General features: G+C 44.3%; 1 protein-coding gene across 4 annotated transcripts; it reads right to left on the bottom strand.

Moving 5' to 3' along the window:
- Positions 1-298: 298 nt before the first annotated feature.
- On the bottom strand, positions 299-18,953 carry LOC124011371 (centromere protein I-like). 4 transcript variants are annotated; one of them, XM_046324683.1, is made up of 20 exons: positions 18,660-18,953; positions 18,236-18,373; positions 17,962-18,080; positions 17,698-17,805; positions 17,567-17,615; positions 17,418-17,464; positions 17,006-17,095; positions 16,676-16,807; positions 15,723-15,860; positions 14,389-14,509; positions 13,719-13,813; positions 13,381-13,498; positions 13,083-13,147; positions 12,682-12,791; positions 12,023-12,158; positions 11,646-11,770; positions 4,331-4,379; positions 1,857-2,075; positions 1,350-1,391; positions 299-1,166 (listed from the first exon to the last, which is right to left on the bottom strand). In XM_046324683.1, the coding sequence occupies exons 1-20, from the start codon at positions 18,826-18,828 to the stop codon at positions 1,017-1,019; spliced, it is 2,220 nt and encodes a 739-aa protein (XP_046180639.1). In that variant the 5' UTR covers positions 18,829-18,953; the 3' UTR covers positions 299-1,016. The 4 variants fall into 4 exon arrangements, with proteins under 4 accessions (XP_046180639.1, XP_046180640.1, XP_046180641.1 ...); XM_046324684.1 differs by having other exon boundaries at positions 1,857-2,072; XM_046324685.1 differs by having other exon boundaries at positions 18,242-18,373.
- Positions 18,954-20,001: the final 1,048 nt, after the last annotated feature.

Genomic DNA, 20,001 nt, shown 5'->3' with positions numbered 1-20,001 from the left:
AGTTTGAAGCATTCATTTTTATTGACATACGGGTGAGAAGGGATTATTTAGTTTTCTAGGGCAACATTTAGGCTAATGACAAGAGAAGCTGCATGTAGCCTATCTAATTATAGACATATTGACTTACAAATAGCCTACCAAAATGTCAGAAATGAGCAGAAACATCTAAATCAGGTGCGGGCCTCAAATTTTCACATTGGCTGTCGTCAGGCGGTTGCGGCTGGGTTATTCGCAATTGTAGGTGGGCGCACAATCAGCTGACCCACGCACCACTACGTTGAAAAGGAACAATGGGCTGAAGAATTTACTCGACATATTGACATGAGTACAGCCATTACACATACAGAATGCACACAAAGCAGACCTGTGGACCCAATTGTCAGTAATGGTGATGCTCAGAGGGGAAGTCTATGGTGGCACTGTGAGAATGGAATGTGTGTCTGGCATGCAATGCGTTTCCCTACACCCAGCATGTTCCAAGTTAACTGGAAAGCCAAGGGCCTATTAACTATCCAGATGGATCCTTCAATTAAGAGAAAATGTTTTCCAGAAGGTAGAGCCATTACCTGCAAAAGATACTGATGACTTCCCCATAATGAATTATACCAATGGCTTTTAATAGAAAATAGATTAGAATTCTCACTAAGTTTGCATGTTCCAACATGTTTAATGTTTGCTTTTTAGGAGCATTGGTGTAATTTAGTAAAAGACCGGGGGGGATGCTTTAGTCTAAAAGAAAATCATAAAAGCCTATTCTTATTCATGTGCAAGTTCCACAGAAATAAATCGATAGATGCGTAAGCTATACAAGAGAACAGACAACACATGAGCACCAAGCAGAACTAAAATAGGGACAAGACATAATAAAAACACATCAAGATTTTTAAAAGTGTCTATTTACAGAGATAGTCTAGTCTCTTGTGAATCTTGCCTTGGAGAAGATGGCGAGAGATAAAACATGTATACGTCCTTTACAACAAGGAGAAGTTTCAGTCTGGTGTTTTGTCCTCTGTTGTTTAACTGTTTGTGGGTTGCCTGTCTCCCTGACCCTGGTCATTGGTTCCAGCCACAGAGCGTCGGGTGATGCTACTCTGAACAAACTGTTGGAGGCCCTGAAAGCCCTGAGAGAAGAGAAACTCCAGGTACCAGTCCCACTGCTTCCCGGCCTACAGACAGACAGACGGACAGAGTTACAGACCATCCATTAAAAAAGGACAATCCAGTACTGCCTATAGCTCGCTGATCAATAGCACGAGGTCAATTAAAAATCAAAACGGCACACTTTAAAATGCACATCAGTGCACGTACATACAGACATTAAAACTAAATAAGGAGTAAGACTGTGGTACCTTTATGGAATTGAGATCCATTTCCTTCCTCTCTGGCCAACACTGATAAAGAGAGAAGCATTAATATTCAACAGTTTCCCCCTCCCAGTAAATCTCAGTAGAACAGTGTACTGGATGTTGCAGTGATTCTGACCAAAAAGAAGTACTTGGATAATTAAACATGATGAAAAATCAAGTCTCATGCAGCGCCCATGAATAATAAAATGTGATTCTGTATTAATGGATCTTGTATAAAAGATACATTAATAACACATTCATCTCCTTGTCCAGCCTTAAAATGTATTCATTCAACTGGAGAGGCTGGCTGCTCCCTTGTGCGTCAGGTGTTTCTCTTGAAATTTGAAAATTAGACTTCATATATAAACTGAGCACAAACATTTAGTGGACATTTATGAAAATGATATACAATATTAGTTTCACGGATCTGGACTTTATATAATGCTTGAAAGAATGCAATGAGTAAATTCATCGCCAACATTTTCTAAGTTACAAAAAATTCTCACTCACCTTGTGATGAAAGTCGAGAGCGTAGCCGAGGAAGGCAGGGTGGTGGATGAGGTCAAAGCTGGTCCAGGGCTTGGCCACTTTGCTGAGAGACAGGAGCTCCTGGTCCACCTCGATGGCCATGCCTGGAAGGAACATCTTGGAGTTCCACAGGCAGCTCACCATGAAGGACAGGTAGTGGTTAAACTCCCGGTACGTCTGCCTGCTGATGTGAAACGCCTGCTGCAATGGAGGGATGATAAAAAAATAAAAGAACGATGAAGATGTAGTTTAAACACTTTAAAACAGTGTATGACACATGCTAAATAAATAGGCTCTCTCATAGAATATCACTAGGGATAGTGTGTTGGGTGGTTAAAACCCAGGTCCATTATCGATAATGTCTGCCCGCGAAAACCAATTTGCATTCCGCTTACCGGATCCATTTCTCTTGGTAAGACGCTGTCGGAAATATGGGGTAAACGTATATTGTTTCGTACCGAGTGCCTTCGGAAAGTATTCAGACCCCTTGACTTATTCCACTTTGTTGTGTTAAAGCCTGTATTCGCGGATTCAATCGTTTTCCCCCCTGACCCATCTACAAACAATACCTCATAACAAAAAAGTGAAAACATGTTTTTTTTTTTAAATGTTAGCAGATTTATTGAAAATGAAATACAGAATTCTCTCATTGACATAAATATTCACACCCCTGAGTCAATACTTTGTAGAACCACCTTCGGCAACGATTAGAGCTGTGACTCTTTCTGGCTAAGTCTCTAAGAGCTTTGCACACCTGGATTGCGCAACATCTGCACACTATTCTTAAATTCTTCAAGCTCTGTCAAGTTATCATTGCTAGACAGCCATTTAAGTCTTGCCATAGATTTTCAAGCTAATTTGAGTCAAAACTGTAACTAGGCCACTCAATATGGGCTCCTGAGTGGCGCAGCGGTTTAAGGCACTGCATCTCAGTGCTAGAAGCGTCACTACAGACCTGGTTCGTTTCCAGGCTGTATCACAACCGACTGTGATTGGGCGTCTCTTAGGGCTGCGCACAATTGACCCAGCATCATCTGGGTTAGGCAGTCATTATAAATAGGAATTTGTTTGTAACTGACTTGCCTGGCTAAATAAAGGTTACATTTAAAAAACAATTTTAAAAATATCTTGGTAAACAACTCATTAATATTTGGTATTATGTTTCAGGGTTATTGTCCAGCTGAAAGGTGAATTTGTCTCCCAGCATCTGTTGGAGAGCAAACTGAACCAGGTTTTCCTCTAGGATTTTGCCCGTACTTGGCTCTATTCCATTTTTTTTTCATAAAAAAAAAGTTCCTAGTCCTTGCCAAGCATACCCATAACATGATGCAGCCACCACCATGCTTAAAAATATGCAGTGTGTACCTCAATGATGTGCTGTGTTGGATTTTCCCCAAACATAACACTTTGTATTCAGGACAAAAAGTTAATGTCTTTGCCACATGTTTTGCAGTTTTACTTAAGTGCTTTTTTTGCAAAACGATGGATGTTTTGGAATATTTTATTATGTACAGGCTTCCTTCTTTTCACTGTGTAATTTAGGTTTGTATTGTGGAGTAACTACAATGTTGTTGATCCTCAGTTTTCTCCTATCACAGCCTTTAAACTATGTAACTGTTTTAAAGTCACCATTGCCTTTGGTGAAATCCCTGGAGTGGTTTCCTTTCTCTCTGGACACCGAGTTAGAAAGGATGCCTGTATCTTTGTAGTGACTGGTGTCTTGTTCTGAAGTGTTTTGACAGATTTCATGACAATGCTTATATGGCAAAAAGTTGTATCTAACATACAACTGTAACGATGTATTTGAGAGACAACTAGTGCTTATGTGCAAATGTATTTATGTTTTCAATAAACACGGTTTACAATGTAGAAGCTTTATTTAGTCTCCAATCTAAACCAACCTCATCTGTTTTGCCACATGGCTGCGCATGTGTCGTTTTTTTTGCTAAACAACCAACATGTCTATAGGTGCCCTTCTTTGAGAAGCATTGAAAAACCTCACTGGTCTGTGGTTGAAATTGAAATTCACTGCACGACAGAGGGACCTTACAAATAATTGTATGTGGGTTGAATACTTATTGACTCAAGACATTTCATCTTTTCATTTTTAATTTAAAAACATAATTCCACTTTCACATTATGGGGTATTGTGTGTAGATCAGTGATACAAAATCTCAGTCATGGGGTGTGTATACTTTCTGAAGGCACTGTATACAAATGGCAGTACCTACTTGCAAATTCAATTGCCTTCATACACTAGAATTGTTTTTGTTCTTGTTTGAACGAGTAACCACCAAAATTGCAATTCTTTAATCAGCACTTAATTCTAATAGTTTCGTTCATCATGTGGACGGGTAGAAGTGGCCTCACGAGGAGCCTTGAAATGCTTGATTATGCAAAAACACTGTTAGATTTGCAAAGCAGAAAACATCTTAAAAAGGGAGTGCTTCTATTACCTTGGTCTCCTTTTGTTGACACTTAGCAGAGATCAGGTTCTTCTTGTACCTGGAAAAAAGAGAAATAACTTTAGTGGTCTGTATAAGGGTGGAAAAGCAACCACATTGCTTTCCATGTTATGTAAACATCTGTCCTAAAGGGCATTTACTGCGAGCAGAACATTTTACAATAACAAGCTTAAAAACAACCACCATAGTAGCAGCAGTTGCTAAGACCAGATGTTTGGCCTGTTTTAATAAAAGCAGTGGTCTTTTGACATGCTATAGATTCCCCCATACTCAACTGGCGGACAGAAGTCCGGATCCGGACCCAGAAGGGGGTCAATATGGACCATGGATCCAGTCGGACGTAAATGTGTTGAATTGCAGGAAATGAGCTAAATAAAAAATAAAATAAAAAACAGCAAAAACAATTCCCTGCCACATGCAAAATGTGTAGAATTGAGGGAAATTAGCTTTGAAACTCTCCACCAACAAGAGGGGTGTGAACAGTTTGGGGTTGCATGGGTTGTGAGGTGGGAGTCTGTTACTACGCCAATGAATGACAATATCCATCCGGATATTTGCGACCTAGGAAATGTGTGTGACCGGAACTTCTTAACTAGTACTAGAGGACCCCTGCTACAGATGTATGCTTTAACTAGTACTAGAGGACCCCTGCTACAGATGTATGCTTTAACTACTACTAGAGGACCCCTGCTACAGATGTATGCTTTAACTAGTACTAGAGGACCCCTGCTACAGATGTATGCTTTAACTACTACTAGAGGACCCCTGCTACAGATGTATGCTTTAACTAGTACTAGAGGACCCCTGCTACAGATGTATGCTTTAACTACTACTAGAGGACCCCTGCTACAGATGTATGCTTTAACTAGTACTAGAGGACCCCCGCTACAGATGTATGCTTTAACTAGTACTAGAGGACCCCTGCTACAGATGTATGCTTTAACTACTACTAGAGGACCCCTGCTACAGATGTATGCTTTAACTACTACTAGAGGACCCCTGCTACAGATGTATGCTTTAACTAGTACTAGAGGACCCCTGCTACAGATGTATGCTTTAACTACTACTAGAGGACCCCTGCTACAGATGTATGCTTTAACTAGTACTAGAGGACCCCTGCTACAGATGTATGCTTTAACTAGTACTAGAGGACCCCTGCTGTAATCTGTAAGATGCTCTGACAGTTGGTGCTTAAAGCTAGTGAGGGAGATAAGTGTTTCCAGTTTCAGAGATTTTTGTAGTTCGTTCCAGTCATTGGCAGCAGAGAACTGGAAGGAGAGGCGGCCAAAGAAAGAATTGGTTTTGGGGGTGACTAGAGAGATATACCTGCTGGAGCGTGTGCTACAGGTGGGAGATGCTATGGTGACCAGCGAGCTGAGATAAGGGGGGACTTTACCTAGCAGGGTCTTGTAGATGACATGGAGCCAGTGGGTTTGGCGACGAGTATGAAGCGAGGGCCAGCCAACGAGAGCCAGCCAACGAGAGCATACAGGTCGCAATGGTGGGTAGTATATGGGGCTTTGGTGACAAAACGGATTGCACTGTGATAGACTGCATCCAATTTGTTGAGTAGGGTATTGGGGGCTATTTTGTAAATGACATCGCCAAAGTCGAGGATTGGTAGGATGGTCAGTTTTACAAGGGTATGTTTGGCAGCATGAGTGAAGGATGCTTTGTTGCGAAATAGGAAGCCAATTCTAGATTTAACTTTGGATTGGAGATGTTTGATATGGGTCTGGAAGGAGAGTTTACAGTCTAACCAGACACCTAAGTATTTGTAGTTGTCCACGTATTCTAAGTCAGAGCCGTCCAGAGTAGTGATGTTGGACAGGCAGGTAGGTGCAGGTAGCGATCGGTTGAAGAGCATGCATTTAGTTTTACTTGTATTTAAGAGCAATTGGAGGCCACGGAAGGAGAGTTGTATGGCATTGAAGCTTGCCTGGAGGGTTGTTAACACAGTGTCCAAAGAAGGGCAGGAAGTATACAGAATGGTGTCGTCTGCGTAGAGGTGGATCAGGGACTCACCAGCAGCAAGAGCGACCTCATTGATGTATACAGAGAAGAGAGTCGGTCCAAGAATTGAACCCTGTGGCACCCCCATAGAGACTGCCAGAGGTCCGGACAGCAGACCCTCCGATTTGACACACTGAACTCTATCAGAGAAGTAGTTGGTGAACCAGGCGAGGCAATCATTTGTGAAACCAAGGCTGTCGAGTCTGCCGATGAGGATGTGGTGGTTGACAAGAGTCGAAAGCCTTGGCCAGATCAATGAATACGGCTGCACAGTAATGTTTCTTATCGATGGCGGTTAAGATATCGTTTAGGACCTTGAGCGTGGCTGAGGTGCACCCATGACCAACTCTGAAACCAGATTGCATTGCAGAGAAGGTATGGTGAGATTCGAAATGGTCGGTAATCTGTTTGTTGACTTGGCTTTCGAAGACCTTAGAAAGGCATGGTAGGATAGATATAGGTCTGTAGCAGTTTGGGTCAAGAGTGTCCCCCCCCTTTGAAGAGGGGGATGATCGCAGCTGCTTTCCAATCTTTGGGAATCTCAAACGACACGAAAGAGAGGTTGAACGGGCTAGTAATAGGGGTGGCAACAATTTCGGCAGATAATTTTAGAAAGAAAGGGTCCAGATTGTCTAGCCCGGCTGATTTGTAGGGGTCCAGATTTTTCAGAACATCAGCTGAATGGATTTGGGAGAAGGAGAAATGGGGAAGGCTTGGGCGAGTTGCTGTTGGGGGTGCAGTGCTGTTGACCGGGATAGGAGTAGCCAGGTGGAAAGCATGGCCAGCCGTAGAAAAATGCTTATTGAAATTCTCAATTATGTTGGATTTATCAGCGGTGACAGTGTTTCCTATCTTCAGTGCAGTGGGCAGCTGGGAGGAGGTGTTCTTATTCTCCATGGACTTTACAGTGTCCCAGAACTTTTTTGAGTTAGTGTTGCAGGAAGCAAATTTCTGCTTGAAAAAGCTAGCCTTGGCTTTTCTAACTGCCTGTGTATAACGGTTTCTAGCTTCCCTGAACAGCTGCATATCACGGGGGCTGTTCGATGCTAATGCAGAACGCCATAGGATGTTTTTGTGTTGGTTAAGGGCAGTCAGGTCTGGGGAGAACCAAGGGCTATATCTGTTCCTGGTTCTAAATTTCTTGAATGGGGCATGTTTATTTAAGATGGTTAGGAAGGCATTTAAAAAAAATATCCAGGCATCCTCTACTGACGGGATGAGATCAATATCCTTCCAGGATACCCCGGCCAGGTCGATTAGAAAGGCCTGCTTGCTGAAGTGTTTCAGGGAGTGTTTTACAGTGATGAGTGGAGGTCGTTTGACCGCTGACCCATTACGGATGCAGGCAATGAGGCAGTGATCGCTGAGATCTTGGTTGAAGACAGCAGAGGTGTATTTAGAGGGGAAGTTGGTTAGGATGATATCTATGAGGGTGCCCGTGTTTAAGGCTTTGGGGGGGTACCTGGTAGGTTCATTGATAATTTGAGTGAGATTGAGGACATCAAGTTTAGATTGTAGGATGGCTGGGGTGTTAAGCATGTTCCAGTTTAGGTCGCCTAGCAGCACGAGCTCTGAAGATAGATGGGGGGCAATCAATTCACATATGGTGTCCAGAGCACAGGTGGGGGCAGAGGGTGGTCTATAGCAGGCGGCAACGGTGAGAGACTTGTTTTAGAGAGGTGGATTTTTAAAAGTAGAAGTTCAAATTGTTTGGGTACAGACCTGGATAGTAGGACAGAACTCTGCAGGCTATCTTTGCAGTAGATTGCAACACCGCCCCCTTTGGCAGTTCTATCTTGTCCGAAAATGTTGTAATTTGGAATTAAAATTTCAGAATTTTTGGTGGTCTTCCTAAGCCAGGATTCAGACACAGCTAGAACATCCGGGTTGGCAGAGTGTGCTAAAGCAGTGAATAGAACAAACTTAGGGAGGAGGCTTCTAATGTTAACATGCATGAAACCAAGGTTATTACGGTTACAGAAGTCATCAAAAGAGAGCGCCTGGGGAATAGGAGTGGAGCTAGGCACTGCAGGGCCTGGATTCACCTCTACATCGCCAGAGGAACATAGGAGGAGAAGAATAAGGGTACGGCTAAAAGCAATAAGAATTGGGCGTCTAGAACGTCTGGAACAGAGAGTAAAAGGAGGTTTCTGGGGGCGATAAAATAGCATCAAGGTATAATGTACAGACAAAGGTATGGTTGGATGTGAATACAGTGGAGGTAAACCTAGGTATTGAGTGATGAAGAGAGAGATATTGTCTCTAGAAACATTGAAACCAGGAGATGTCATTGCATGTGTGGGTGGTGGAACTAATAAATTGGATAAGGTATAGTGAGCAGGACTAGAGGCTCTACAGTGAAATAAGCCAATAAACAAACACTAACCAGAACAGCAATGGACAAGACATATTGACATTAAGGAGAGGCATCCTTAGTCGAGTGATCAAAAGAGTCCAGTGAGTGGAGTGGTTGGTTTGGGGGTCACGGCGATTTAGACAGCTAGCCAGGACATCGGTAGCAAGCTAGCATAGGATGGAGGTCTGTTGTTGGCCACCTCTTGCGTTCCGTCAGTAGATTAGTGGGGTTCCGTGTGGTAGAAGGGATTAGTCCAAATCACACAACAACAAAAATCAAATCAATAGATATAGTTATAGAGGCCCAAGAAGAAACATAATAATAATTTTTAAAAATAAGACCGCTAACGGTTAGCAGGCCGCAGATGGGCGTTCAGGTAACGTCGCGACGGTCGCTTTAACTAGTACTAGAGGACCCCTGCTACAGATGTATGCTTTAACTAGTACTAGAGGACCCCTGCTACAGATGTATGCTTTAACTAGTACTAGAGGACCCCCGCTACAGATGTATGCTTTAACTAGTACTAGAGGACCCCCGCTACAGATGTATGCTTTAACTAGTACTAGAGGACCCCCGCTACAGATGTATGCTTTAACTAGTACTAGAGGACCCCCGCTACAGATGTATGCTTTAACTAGTACTAGAGGACCCCCGCTATAGATGTATGCTTTAACTAGAACTAGAGGACCCCTGGTAGATGCATGCTTTAACTAGTACAAGAAAACCAGCCCCGTCGCAGACCAAGATTTCTTGCTCCCAGACAGACAAAATAACTTTTTTGCCCGCTTTGAGGACAATACAGTGCCACTGACACGGCCCACAACCAAAACCTGCGGACTCTCCTTCATTGCAGTCGTTTTGAGTAAAATATTTAAACGTGTTAAACCTCGCAAGGCTGCAGACCCAGACGGCATCCCCAGAGCATGCGCAGACCAGCTGACTGGTGTGTTTACGGACATATTCAATCAATCCTTATCCCAGTCTGCTGTTCCCACATGCTTCAAGGGGGCCACCATTGTCCCTGTTCCCAAGGGGCAGTAGTCGTTTAGCTCAGTTACCTTAGCTAAACGACTACCACTTCAGTCATCATGAAGTGCTTTGAGAGACAAGTCAAGGACCATATCACCTCCACCCTACCTGACACCCTAGACCCACTCCAATTTGCTTACCGCCCAAATAGGTCCACAGACGATGCAATCGCAACCACACAGCACACTACCCTAACCCATCTGGACAAGAGGAATACCTATGTGAGAATGCTGTTCATCGACTACAGCTCAGCATAACACCATAGTACCCTCCAAACTCGTCATCAAGCTCGAGACCCTGGGTCTCGACCCCGCCCTGTGCAACTGGGTATTGGACTTCCTGACGGGCCGCCCCCAGGTGGTGAGGGTAGGTAACAACACCTCCACCCCGCTGATCCTCAACACCGGGGCCCCACAAGGGTGTGTTCTGAGCCCTCTCATGTACTCCCTGTTCACCCACAGCTGCGTGGCCATGCACGCCTCCAACTCAATCATCAAGTTTGCGGACGACACTACAGTGGTAGGCTTGATTACCAACAACGACGAGACGGCCTACAGGGAGGAGGTGAGGGCCCTTGGAGTGTGGTGTCAGCAGAGGGAGCACCCCCCTATCCACATCGATGGGACAGTAGTGGAGAGGGTAGTAAGTTAAGTTCCTTGGCGTACACATCACAGACAAACTGAATTGGTCCACCCACACAGACAGCGTCGTGAAGAATGCACAGCAGCGCCTCTTCAACCTCAGGAGGCTGAAGAAATTCAGCTTGTCACCAAAAGCACTCACAAACTTCTATAGATGCACAACCGAGAGCATCCTGTCGGGCTGTATCACCGCCTGGTACGGCAACTGCTCCGCCCACAACCGTAAGGCTCTCCAGAGGGTAGTGAGGTGTGCACAACGCATAACCGGGAGCAAACTACCTGCCCTCCAGGACACGCGATGTCACAGGAAGGCCATAAAGATCATCAAGGACAACCAACCGAGCCACTGCCTGTTCACCCCGCTATCATCCAGAAGGCGAGGTCAGTACAGGTGCATCAAAGCATGGCCCGAGAGACTGAAAAACAGCTTCTATCTCAAGGCCATCAGACTGTCAAACAGCCACCACTAACATTGAAGTGGCTGCTGCCAACACACTGACTCAACTCCAGCCACTTTAATAATGGGAATTGATGGAAAATATATCACTAGCCACTTTAAACAATGCTACTTAATATGTTTACATACCCTACATTACATCTCATATGTATATACTGTACTCGATACCATCTACTGCATCTTGCCTATGCCGTTCTGTACCATCACTCACTCATATATCTTTATGTACATATTATTTATCCCTTTACCCTTGTGCGTATAAGGTAGTAGTTTTGGAATTGTTAGATTACTCATTGGTTACTATTGCATTGTCAGAACTAGAAGCACAAGAATTTCGCTACACTCGCATTAACATCTGCTAACCATGTGTATGTGACAAATACATTTGATTTGGATTTGATTTACTAGAGGGCCCCTGCTATAGATGTATGCTTTAACGAGTACAAGAGGACCCCTGCTATAGATGTATGCTTTGTGTATTTGTGCGACAAGACAGTCGTGCTGAGTAATGCATGCCGTTTGCACTCTTCATATGCCTGAAATTTTTGGGGGGAAAATGGATCTTAGCGCAATTCTGCTCCCTTGACCCTTCATTATCATGAATCATAAATTTAATGTTCTGGCAGGTGAGTTGTACCAAGAGAGAGTACCATTCACCTGCGTCATCAAATATATACACGCAGATGATTTGCACACGACAACGCAGTGACCGCACTGTGAAAAGATGACACTCTGACGTGACGTGTTGACTTCCAACAGGCCCGGTGTTGACATGATAATACTGGCGTTGACGTCACCACTCCTCCTCACCTGTACATGATGTAGCAGAGGCGGTCCACGCTGACAGGGTCGGTGGCAAACAGGGCTGGGTAGAACACGCCCACGGGGGGCATGACCACCAGGGGGAGCCCGTACTTCAGGAACATGTCACACACCTGAATGGCACGCACAGGGGCACACACGTCATCACCTCCACAACGAACATGGTTGTCTCCTTTTCTAAACGGACCATGAATATGGAACTACTGATCTAGTGCACTCTGGTTAAAGTGAATATTATTACAGTGATCAACCACTTACAGGGTTCTAACAGTCCTGCATGGGTGGGATCACTATAAGGGATCGACAGACTTTTTCCCCCCTTTATGTATTCAACAAAATGTACTGGCTGCATCTGGTTTGATTACCGTCTCGTAGAAGTCCAAAATGAAGCTGAGGAGCAGGGAGTGGCAGCCTTCTAGCTGCAGCCCCACGGCGGCCAGGCGGCCCACGAAACGCACCAGCTCCACAACAGAGTCCATAAAGCCAGACAGACTCATGTTCCTGGGGAGGAGTTGAAGAATGGTCACATAACTGAACATAAGACAAAGGCCTTAATAACAAGGAAAAGGGTGAATGGTAATGATGCATGGGACTAGTGTGAAGCTCAAACGGGGGGCTTTGTCCTTGGATCATATTAATTTCTCCTTCAGCAGCCCCGCCCACCCCGGTTAATGCAATAAAAGACAATAACCAAATCAGCGCTGAGTGTGCAGCAATGAGGCCAGGCGGAGACACACAGACACACTGCAGTTCATTACATTGCTGCGTTCCAGAGGACAGCGCTGAGGAGAAACCGAGGAGGCTGACCATCACACACCTCAGACATTGATTTCAGCACCGCTTTTCATTGAGTTTCTCTGCAGAGGTGAAGTTTGAAATGGGAAGGGAATAAACATGTATTGACAGGGATTGGCCGTTTGTGAAGAGTTAGAATACCGGCGAGGAAGACAGTAAAATGTGTCTTTAACTAAAGGAAGTTACAGGGCTTTGGTGTTGGAAGTGTGTGACGGACAGTGAGACTCACATGGGTGTGTGGCTGTGGAGACTGATGTCCAGGCCGTCCTCCAGGGCGTACACAGAGTGCCAGGTCAACCACTTCAACAGCATGTTGTTCAGACAGTCAATCACACTGCACTGGAGAGACAGAGGGGTGGTGCTTATTTAAAGTGGGGAAAAAATACATTTACAACGACAACAGGGAACACTGTAGAAAAACGGTGTAAAACGTCTCATCAGAAAACAAAATGGTTCTCACTGAACAAGTAGTTCCTTCCTGTTTCAATAAGTTTTCTTCCATTTGGTGCCAAATGAATACAACCCAGGATTAAAAAGGAGCTGATAACTGGAAATGGATATAATGGTATGATGCAAGCTTCTTATAATTAATTGAAAAGTGGGATCTGGAGGCATTCTGTTAACAATTACCTTGAAGAACAGCGTGGAGGTGAAGAACAGCTGAACGAGAGGCTCAAACAGAAGCTGGTTGATACCTGAGAGAGATGCAGGAGAGCAAGGCCATTTGCACAAACCATTTAATTCGACCACATGACTACGTTTAATTCAACCACCTGACTACTTTTCCCAGGCTCCCTGGTATATGCTGCCAGCCTGCCATGTGCTGGGGATTGCATTGTCACGAGTCTTCCCGCGGTTACAGTTCAGCAGTTTAATTAGGGGAGAGAGAGTGGAGAGCAAGGCAGCCAAGCAAACAGGGCCTACTCACAGGAACTGGGGACCACGGGGATGTCACTCAGCAGGCCCAGAATCTGGGGGCGGAGGAGTGAACCGTCCCAAACATTCAGGAACTTGTAGAGGAAGCCCTCGGTGCTGGAGAAGCCCTCCTGAGGGGAGAGGGGAGGGATGAAGAGAGAGAGACAAAACATACGCATCTCAAATGAGCGTTTGACTGTGGCATCATTTATTAACGAGCAGCGAGGGGGAAGAGAGTGGGAGCAGAGAAGAGTTTAACACGCTCTGACAGATCCAAATCTGGCATAAAAGGGAGAGGCGGGGACAGGAACTGGGGGTGACAGGGTGAGAGGAGCCTGGAGGGGGGCTCACCTGGAGGAAATGCTGCGTGGAGAGCAACCTGTTAAGGAGGTGCAGGGCCTCGGACGAACTCCCAGAGCCCCTGTCCCCACTGCAGAACAGAAACTCTGAAACCCCAAATAGAGGAAAATAAAATATTTTAAATGTTGAAAAGGTCAGGGGAAAGAAGAGAACAAAAAACAAGTGGTGATGACAGAATCACATTGTGGATTTGTACAATCTTGACACCCAACCTTTTTATTTTCATAAAAGCTTTTCTACAGAGCGTTGCATTGCAACGCCTACTGGGAATGGATGAGGGTTCAATCAGTAGACGCATTTGACAGAAGTACCCTGTAACAAAAATTCTACTACTGAACCAATTTCATGTTCCATTATCGAAAAAGTACCTACGTTTCGGGTATACCGTGCAACTCCAGTGCTTTTTGTTTTGTTGCATATCCTACTCCCCCTGAGACACCCTCAGAGAGTGGGGTCACAGCCAAGGATCAGCCATTATTGGACAACGACTCTGGACCAATTAGTGTTAAGATCGACAGATTTTTTCACCTAGTCGGCTCGGGGATTCAAACGACCAACCTTCGGTTACTGGCTCAACACTAATCTCTAGGCTACCTGCCGACACATTTCTGCAGCGACAGAGACAACAGAGGAAGACGTAGTGGTTGGTTAGTGATTGTACCCTCATGGAGGGCGTGGCCCAGCCAGAAGTTGAGTCGGAGGAAGGCGGAGTCATCCTGTACGTAGTCCAGGTAACAGAGGGCCAGACTGGAGCCCAGCAGAGAACCCATCTGGGATGGGAGCTGTGGAAGGGAGACATGATTATTAGACACACATTTGCAGTACACACATCATACCACACCACCCACTCACGCTTTAAAGACACCCACACCACACACAAACAAATACAATTCAGCATACAAAGTGAGGGGCCATTAACACCAAGCCAGCATCATGTTCTAAATAGCTTCAGCATTATGTTCTAAATAGCTTCATGTCAAGATATTCGCAGCCCCTATTGAAGGAGAGAATCTGTTGCCCGTGTCCTTGTTTTCAATGAGTGAGCAATCAATCTGTCACTGAGTGACTGGACTAAATCTGTCACATCTACTTATACTCATAATACAGTAATCATGGCCATGTCTGTGGCAGGCAGCATTCAGACATTTCCCCACATGGACTGGCCTGTTTGTATGTTGTGTGAATAGCTCCCTGGCAATATGGGAACTTAACAAATAAAGAGAGACAGATTCTGAAAGGACATGGCCGAGTCTTCCCATATTTATAAGGAGAAAACGCATCGTTCCTCTGATTTGTTTGAGCTGCATGATGGACAGTACCAACGGATCTGTCCTGTCCACCCACAGCCATAAAAAGTAGAAAGTGCTGGCAGAATAGCTTGTTGCAAACGTTGGCTGTGTACGGGGAATTTATGTAGCGTAAGTGTCCTTAAACCTTTTAAAGAAATGTGTGTGTATCTGGATTGAGCAGGTCAATGGACCTACCAAGCAAACAGTATTTGTGTGCAGTACTTTTGTAATTGTTGACGCTTTATAACTTTTTCAATGTGGCTCCAAGTTATACATCTCTGTTGGCCGGTTAATTAATGAGTCGTTTGGGACAAACACACCCTGATGAAGTCTAAACAGAGCCATGACAAATTTAAAAAACAAACGACATGGAGAGAGCTCATGAATCGGTTTTATGGCTCAGGGTAATAAACACGACACTGCCAGCAGTCAAATTGAGTGGCAGACGAGGTTGAGCCCTTGGTCTCTTCTGTTATCCAACAAAACTGTGGCGGTGACATAGCACCCCCATGTGGCTGCAGAATGACACTAAAGTGAAATGGGCAGTGCTGGGCACCTACAAATTTTTATTTTATTTTCCATCCTGCTTAAATCCACACCTTCCATCTGTTTCAAATCAAAGTATCTAGGCTATACAGCTGTGTGACTAATCAGACCGCTGAGAGAGACAGAGAGAGGTGTGAGAGAGAGGGGAGGAGAGGGTTACCTCTATGCGGTGGAGGTTGGCCAGCAGCTGTGGGAAAGTGTTGAGTTGCTCCAGGGGGAAGACCTTCCTGCTGCCGGAAGAGGGGGAGTTTCTCTGGACAGATGAGCTCAGCGATGGCACCTCCAGGTGATGGTATTTCTGACAGATGGATCAGTGATTGGGATATCAGTACGATATTTGATTATTGATTTGTAAGCAGTTCATTAGCTACAGAAACAAAACAAGAAGGGCTTGATCTATATTGGACAAACGTGAATATAATGTTTAGTCTAACATACACCAAGTATACCAAACATTAGAAAAGCCTTCCTAATATTAAGTTGCACCCCCTTTTCCCTTCAGAACAGCCTCAATTCATGAGGGCATGGACTCTACAAGGTGTGGAAAGCATTCCACAGGGATGCTGGCTCCAATGTCTCCTGCAGTTGTGTCAAGTTAGCTGGTTGTGATTCAGGTGGTGGATCATTTTTGATACACACGGGAAACGGTTGAAACTGAAAAACCCAGCAGCGTTGCAGTTCTTGACACAGTCAAACCGGTGCATCAGGCACCTACTACCATACAGTGTTTAAAGACAAATAATTTGTCTTGCCCATTCGCCCTATGAACGGCACACATACACAAACAATGTCTCAATTGTCTCAAGGCTTTACAAATCCTTCTTTAACCTGTCTCCTCCCCTTCATTAACACTGATTGAAGTAGATTTTTCAAGTGACATCAATAAAGGATCATATCTTTCAGCTGGTAAGTCTGTCATGGAAAGTGTTCTTAATGTTTTGTATACTCAGTAGACTTTGAATGCAATAGTGACTGACCCCACAATAATTAGAATTTAGCAAACAGCAATATTCTTCTAAATTATATAAATTAGCACTAAGACCCTAAAAAAAAGAGACACCGTTCAAGATCATTGGTCTTCCTGTTATGCCACAGCTCATCTGATCTCCATACCCTCTTCCTGGAGTTGGTCTTGTGTTTCACTCCTAGGGTCAGGCTGATGTCAGACGACACTTGGCCGTTGTTCCTCTTCTGGACAGCACTGAGCGCTGCCTTCCACGTGGAGTTGTGAATCTTAAACCCACTCTGAACGACAGCAGAAAACATACACGCGACATGAAGTATGTTTGTCAGGGTTTCAATTAAGACAATTGGATTGGAATTAGAGTTTACTTACGGATTTGATATGGACGAAATAGACCCCAACCACTGATGTTTGGTGAACAACAATGTGTGGATTTGTGCAATAGACAAAAGTCACTAGGAGTGATCGATCATACTAACCCTCATTTGTGATGGAAGAGCAAGCGTCACCAGTTCAGGGCAAAACACTTTGTACAACGACAGCAAGTGCAACAAGAACGGCTGCCTGCCCTGGGGACCGTAGACGAGAGGAAAATAATGGAACTCAGTGCAACATGCTCACAGTGGGGACTCCACTCTTAGTTTGTTGGCTATAACAATCATTCACAGAGTGTAACTACAGATAATAGTACAGAGGATAAACTATTTATGGGAAGTATGTAGAGAAAGCATCAAACAATATGTAAGTATTCTCCTCGTGCCATTTATCACCAAGTATTTCATAATGCTAATACAATGATTATATGTTTACAATGCATTCACTTGTATTGAATTAAAATATTACAAGCATTGACCAAAAACACTTAAACAGGACAATACTGTATTTGTTTACCATTTTTGTTTGGAGGTCCAACAGTTTTCTGACTCTAAATGGCCGAACTATGACAGGGAAAAAACAAAAATGGGTAAGAGCAATGTTGTTTTGCAGAAACAACGTGTACCGTAACATAAAGGTTCATTGAGTAACAAAATGCCACTTACCACTCTCCCTCCTTGTCAAAAGGTATAGCAAATGGCAGATGTAAGGAGACTGAAACACAAAACAAACCATCATGACTTAAATAGCAATGCAATCCCATTAGAGCAAGGGGGAATATGATTCCTGCACATACCAAATTCTCCTCTGTCACAAAGTGGAAGATGAAGCCATAGATGGCTCGAAGATTGTCCTTGGAGTCGATCATGTCGAAAACAGTCAGCAGCCACCGAAGGAAAAGAACCTGGAAAACACCCATAACACACGTTTCATTCAGTTGGAGGGAGGACAGAGCAATTCTGATAACAGTATTATTATGTTACGTCCGGTCTCCAGTGTCAACCTTCCAATCTGTGAGAGTGTGTGACTTGCAAAGACCTTTGACAAAGGAGCTCTTTACCTGCGTGCTGATGGCTAGCTTGCTGACACATAACCACGCCACTGCTTGAACAACAGCCTCATGTGGCACCACGGTGGCGGGGATCAGAAACTTCAGGACCCGAACACAAATCATACCCCCTGTTCAGGGGAATACATAGAGAGGAAAGCTGAAATGTTATGTATGGTCAAATTAATTTGTCATAGTGTAAATTGGTATTTCCGGTCAGTCTGTCTAAGACTCTAAGCAAATGGCGGCAGTTTCCATTAAGTGTGAGAGTTGGTTGTTGTTGTACCCGTACGGAGGCTCATTGCGTAGTCCAGCATGACAGAGATCGCCTCAGGAGGAAGTCCTCGACTGAGCCCCACTCTCTCCACCTGCACCAGGTTCCTCTCCAGCACATCGTTTCCTATGCGTGGGGTACCCGCCTCCACTAGGAAACAAACAGACAACTCACTGTGAAACCAGACACTGGTGGATGCTGTAGTTAACGTTAACTCGCTAGGTAGCAAAATAAGTTACAGTAAAAAGGTGTTTCCAAAATAAGAAAACTGAGCGGCCTTGAAAGTTTGCATATGTCGACAGAAAATAACCTGGGCTGCCATTACTGTCAATTAGTTCACGTTGGAGTTTAAAAAGTAGCCAAAATAATCGCTAAATTTCACTTCTGCAAGCATTAGTAGCTCTATGCTAACAGCTTCCTAGCTAGCTAACGTTACCTTCTGAGAAGTACTTCAGCGCAAGCAGAAATGGATCCCCAGCCTCGTTCCTTCTTCTTTCTTTCTCCACAACTCGCAAACTTCTGTTTGAAGTTCGGCTAGAAACGGACAAATCGCTTCCAGATGATGAGTCCAAATCTGACCTCGACAGGTTCGCAGCTTTTGCCATTGCTACATATCTAAAATAAATGTGTATTGTGTTTTCCTCAGGCACGAACTCATTCAAACAAAACTGAAATCTTGCGCGCGACCGTTTGTTCTGCGCATGCGCACTTCCGCGAGTGTCTTGCGTAGTTCACCGGGCATTGTAGTGCAACAGCCTCAGCAGGACTACATATAAACTGTGTGAAGGCTCATTCATCTCAAGGAGCCTAGTTCAGGTACTCTCATTTTGCAATTAACTGAATTGCAATCCAAGCATTCATTCTCCTTTCTACACACTGTGTTTTGTGAATAACTGCTCATTTTAACTGAATAAAAAGATACATAATCAAATCAAATCAAATGTTATTTGTCACATACACATGGTTAGCAGATGTTAATGCGAGTGTAGCGAAATGCTTGTGCTTCTAGTTCCGACAATGCAGTAATAACCAACAAGTAATCTAGCTAACAATTCCAAAACTACAACCTTATAGACAAGTGTAAGGGGATAAGAATATGTACATAAAGATATATGAGTGAGTGATGGTACAGAGCGGCATAGGCAAGATACAGTAGTAGATGATATAGAGTACAGTATATACATATACATATGAGATTAATAATGTAGGGTATGTAAACATTATATTAGGTAGCATTGTTTAAAGTGGCTAGTGATATATTTTACATAATTTCCCATCAATTCCCATTATTAAAGTGGCTGGAGTTGAGTCAGTGTGTTGGCAGCAGCCACTCAATGTTAGTGGTGGCTGTTTAACAGTCTGATGGCCTTGAGATAGAAGCTGTTTTTCAGTCTCTCGGTCCCAGCTTTGATGCACCTGTACTGACCTCGCCTTCTGGATGATAGCGGGGTGAACAGGCAGTGGCTTGGGTGGTTGTTGTCCTTGATGATCTTTATGGCCTTCCTGTGACATCGGGTGGTATAGGTGTCCTGGAGGGCAGGTAGTTTGCCCGCGGTGATGCGTTGTGCAGACCTCACTACCCTCTGGAGAGCCTTACGGTTGTGGGCGGAGCAGTTGCCGTACCAGGCGGTGATACAGCCCGACAGGATGCTCTCGATTGTTCATCTAAAAGTTTATGAGTGCTTTTGGTGACAAGCCAAATTTCTTCAGCCTCCTGAGGTTGAAGAGGCGCTGCTGCGCCTTCTTCACGATGCTGTCTGTGTGGGTGGACCAATTCA

This window comes from Oncorhynchus gorbuscha, linkage group LG23 (assembly GCF_021184085.1).
Source record: "Oncorhynchus gorbuscha isolate QuinsamMale2020 ecotype Even-year linkage group LG23, OgorEven_v1.0, whole genome shotgun sequence".
Classification (NCBI taxonomy): Eukaryota; Metazoa; Chordata; class Actinopteri; order Salmoniformes; family Salmonidae; genus Oncorhynchus; species Oncorhynchus gorbuscha.
The sequence above is the reverse complement of the archived record's forward strand: the minus strand, read 5'-3'. Positions and strand labels throughout refer to the sequence as shown.

Excerpts from the sequence above, each read along its gene's own strand:
- LOC124011371 (XM_046324683.1), bottom strand. The coding sequence starts at position 18,828 with ATGGCAAAAGCTGCGAACCTGTCGAGGTCAGATTTGGACTCATCATCT. Across the intron at positions 17,806-17,961 it reads AGCTAGCCATCAGCACGCAG|GTTCTTTTCCTTCGGTGGCT; the intron begins GTAAAGAGCTCC and ends GGTGTTTTCCAG. Across the intron at positions 17,096-17,417 it reads TGGACCTCCAAACAAAAATG|GGCAGGCAGCCGTTCTTGTT; the intron begins GTAAACAAATAC and ends TACGGTCCCCAG.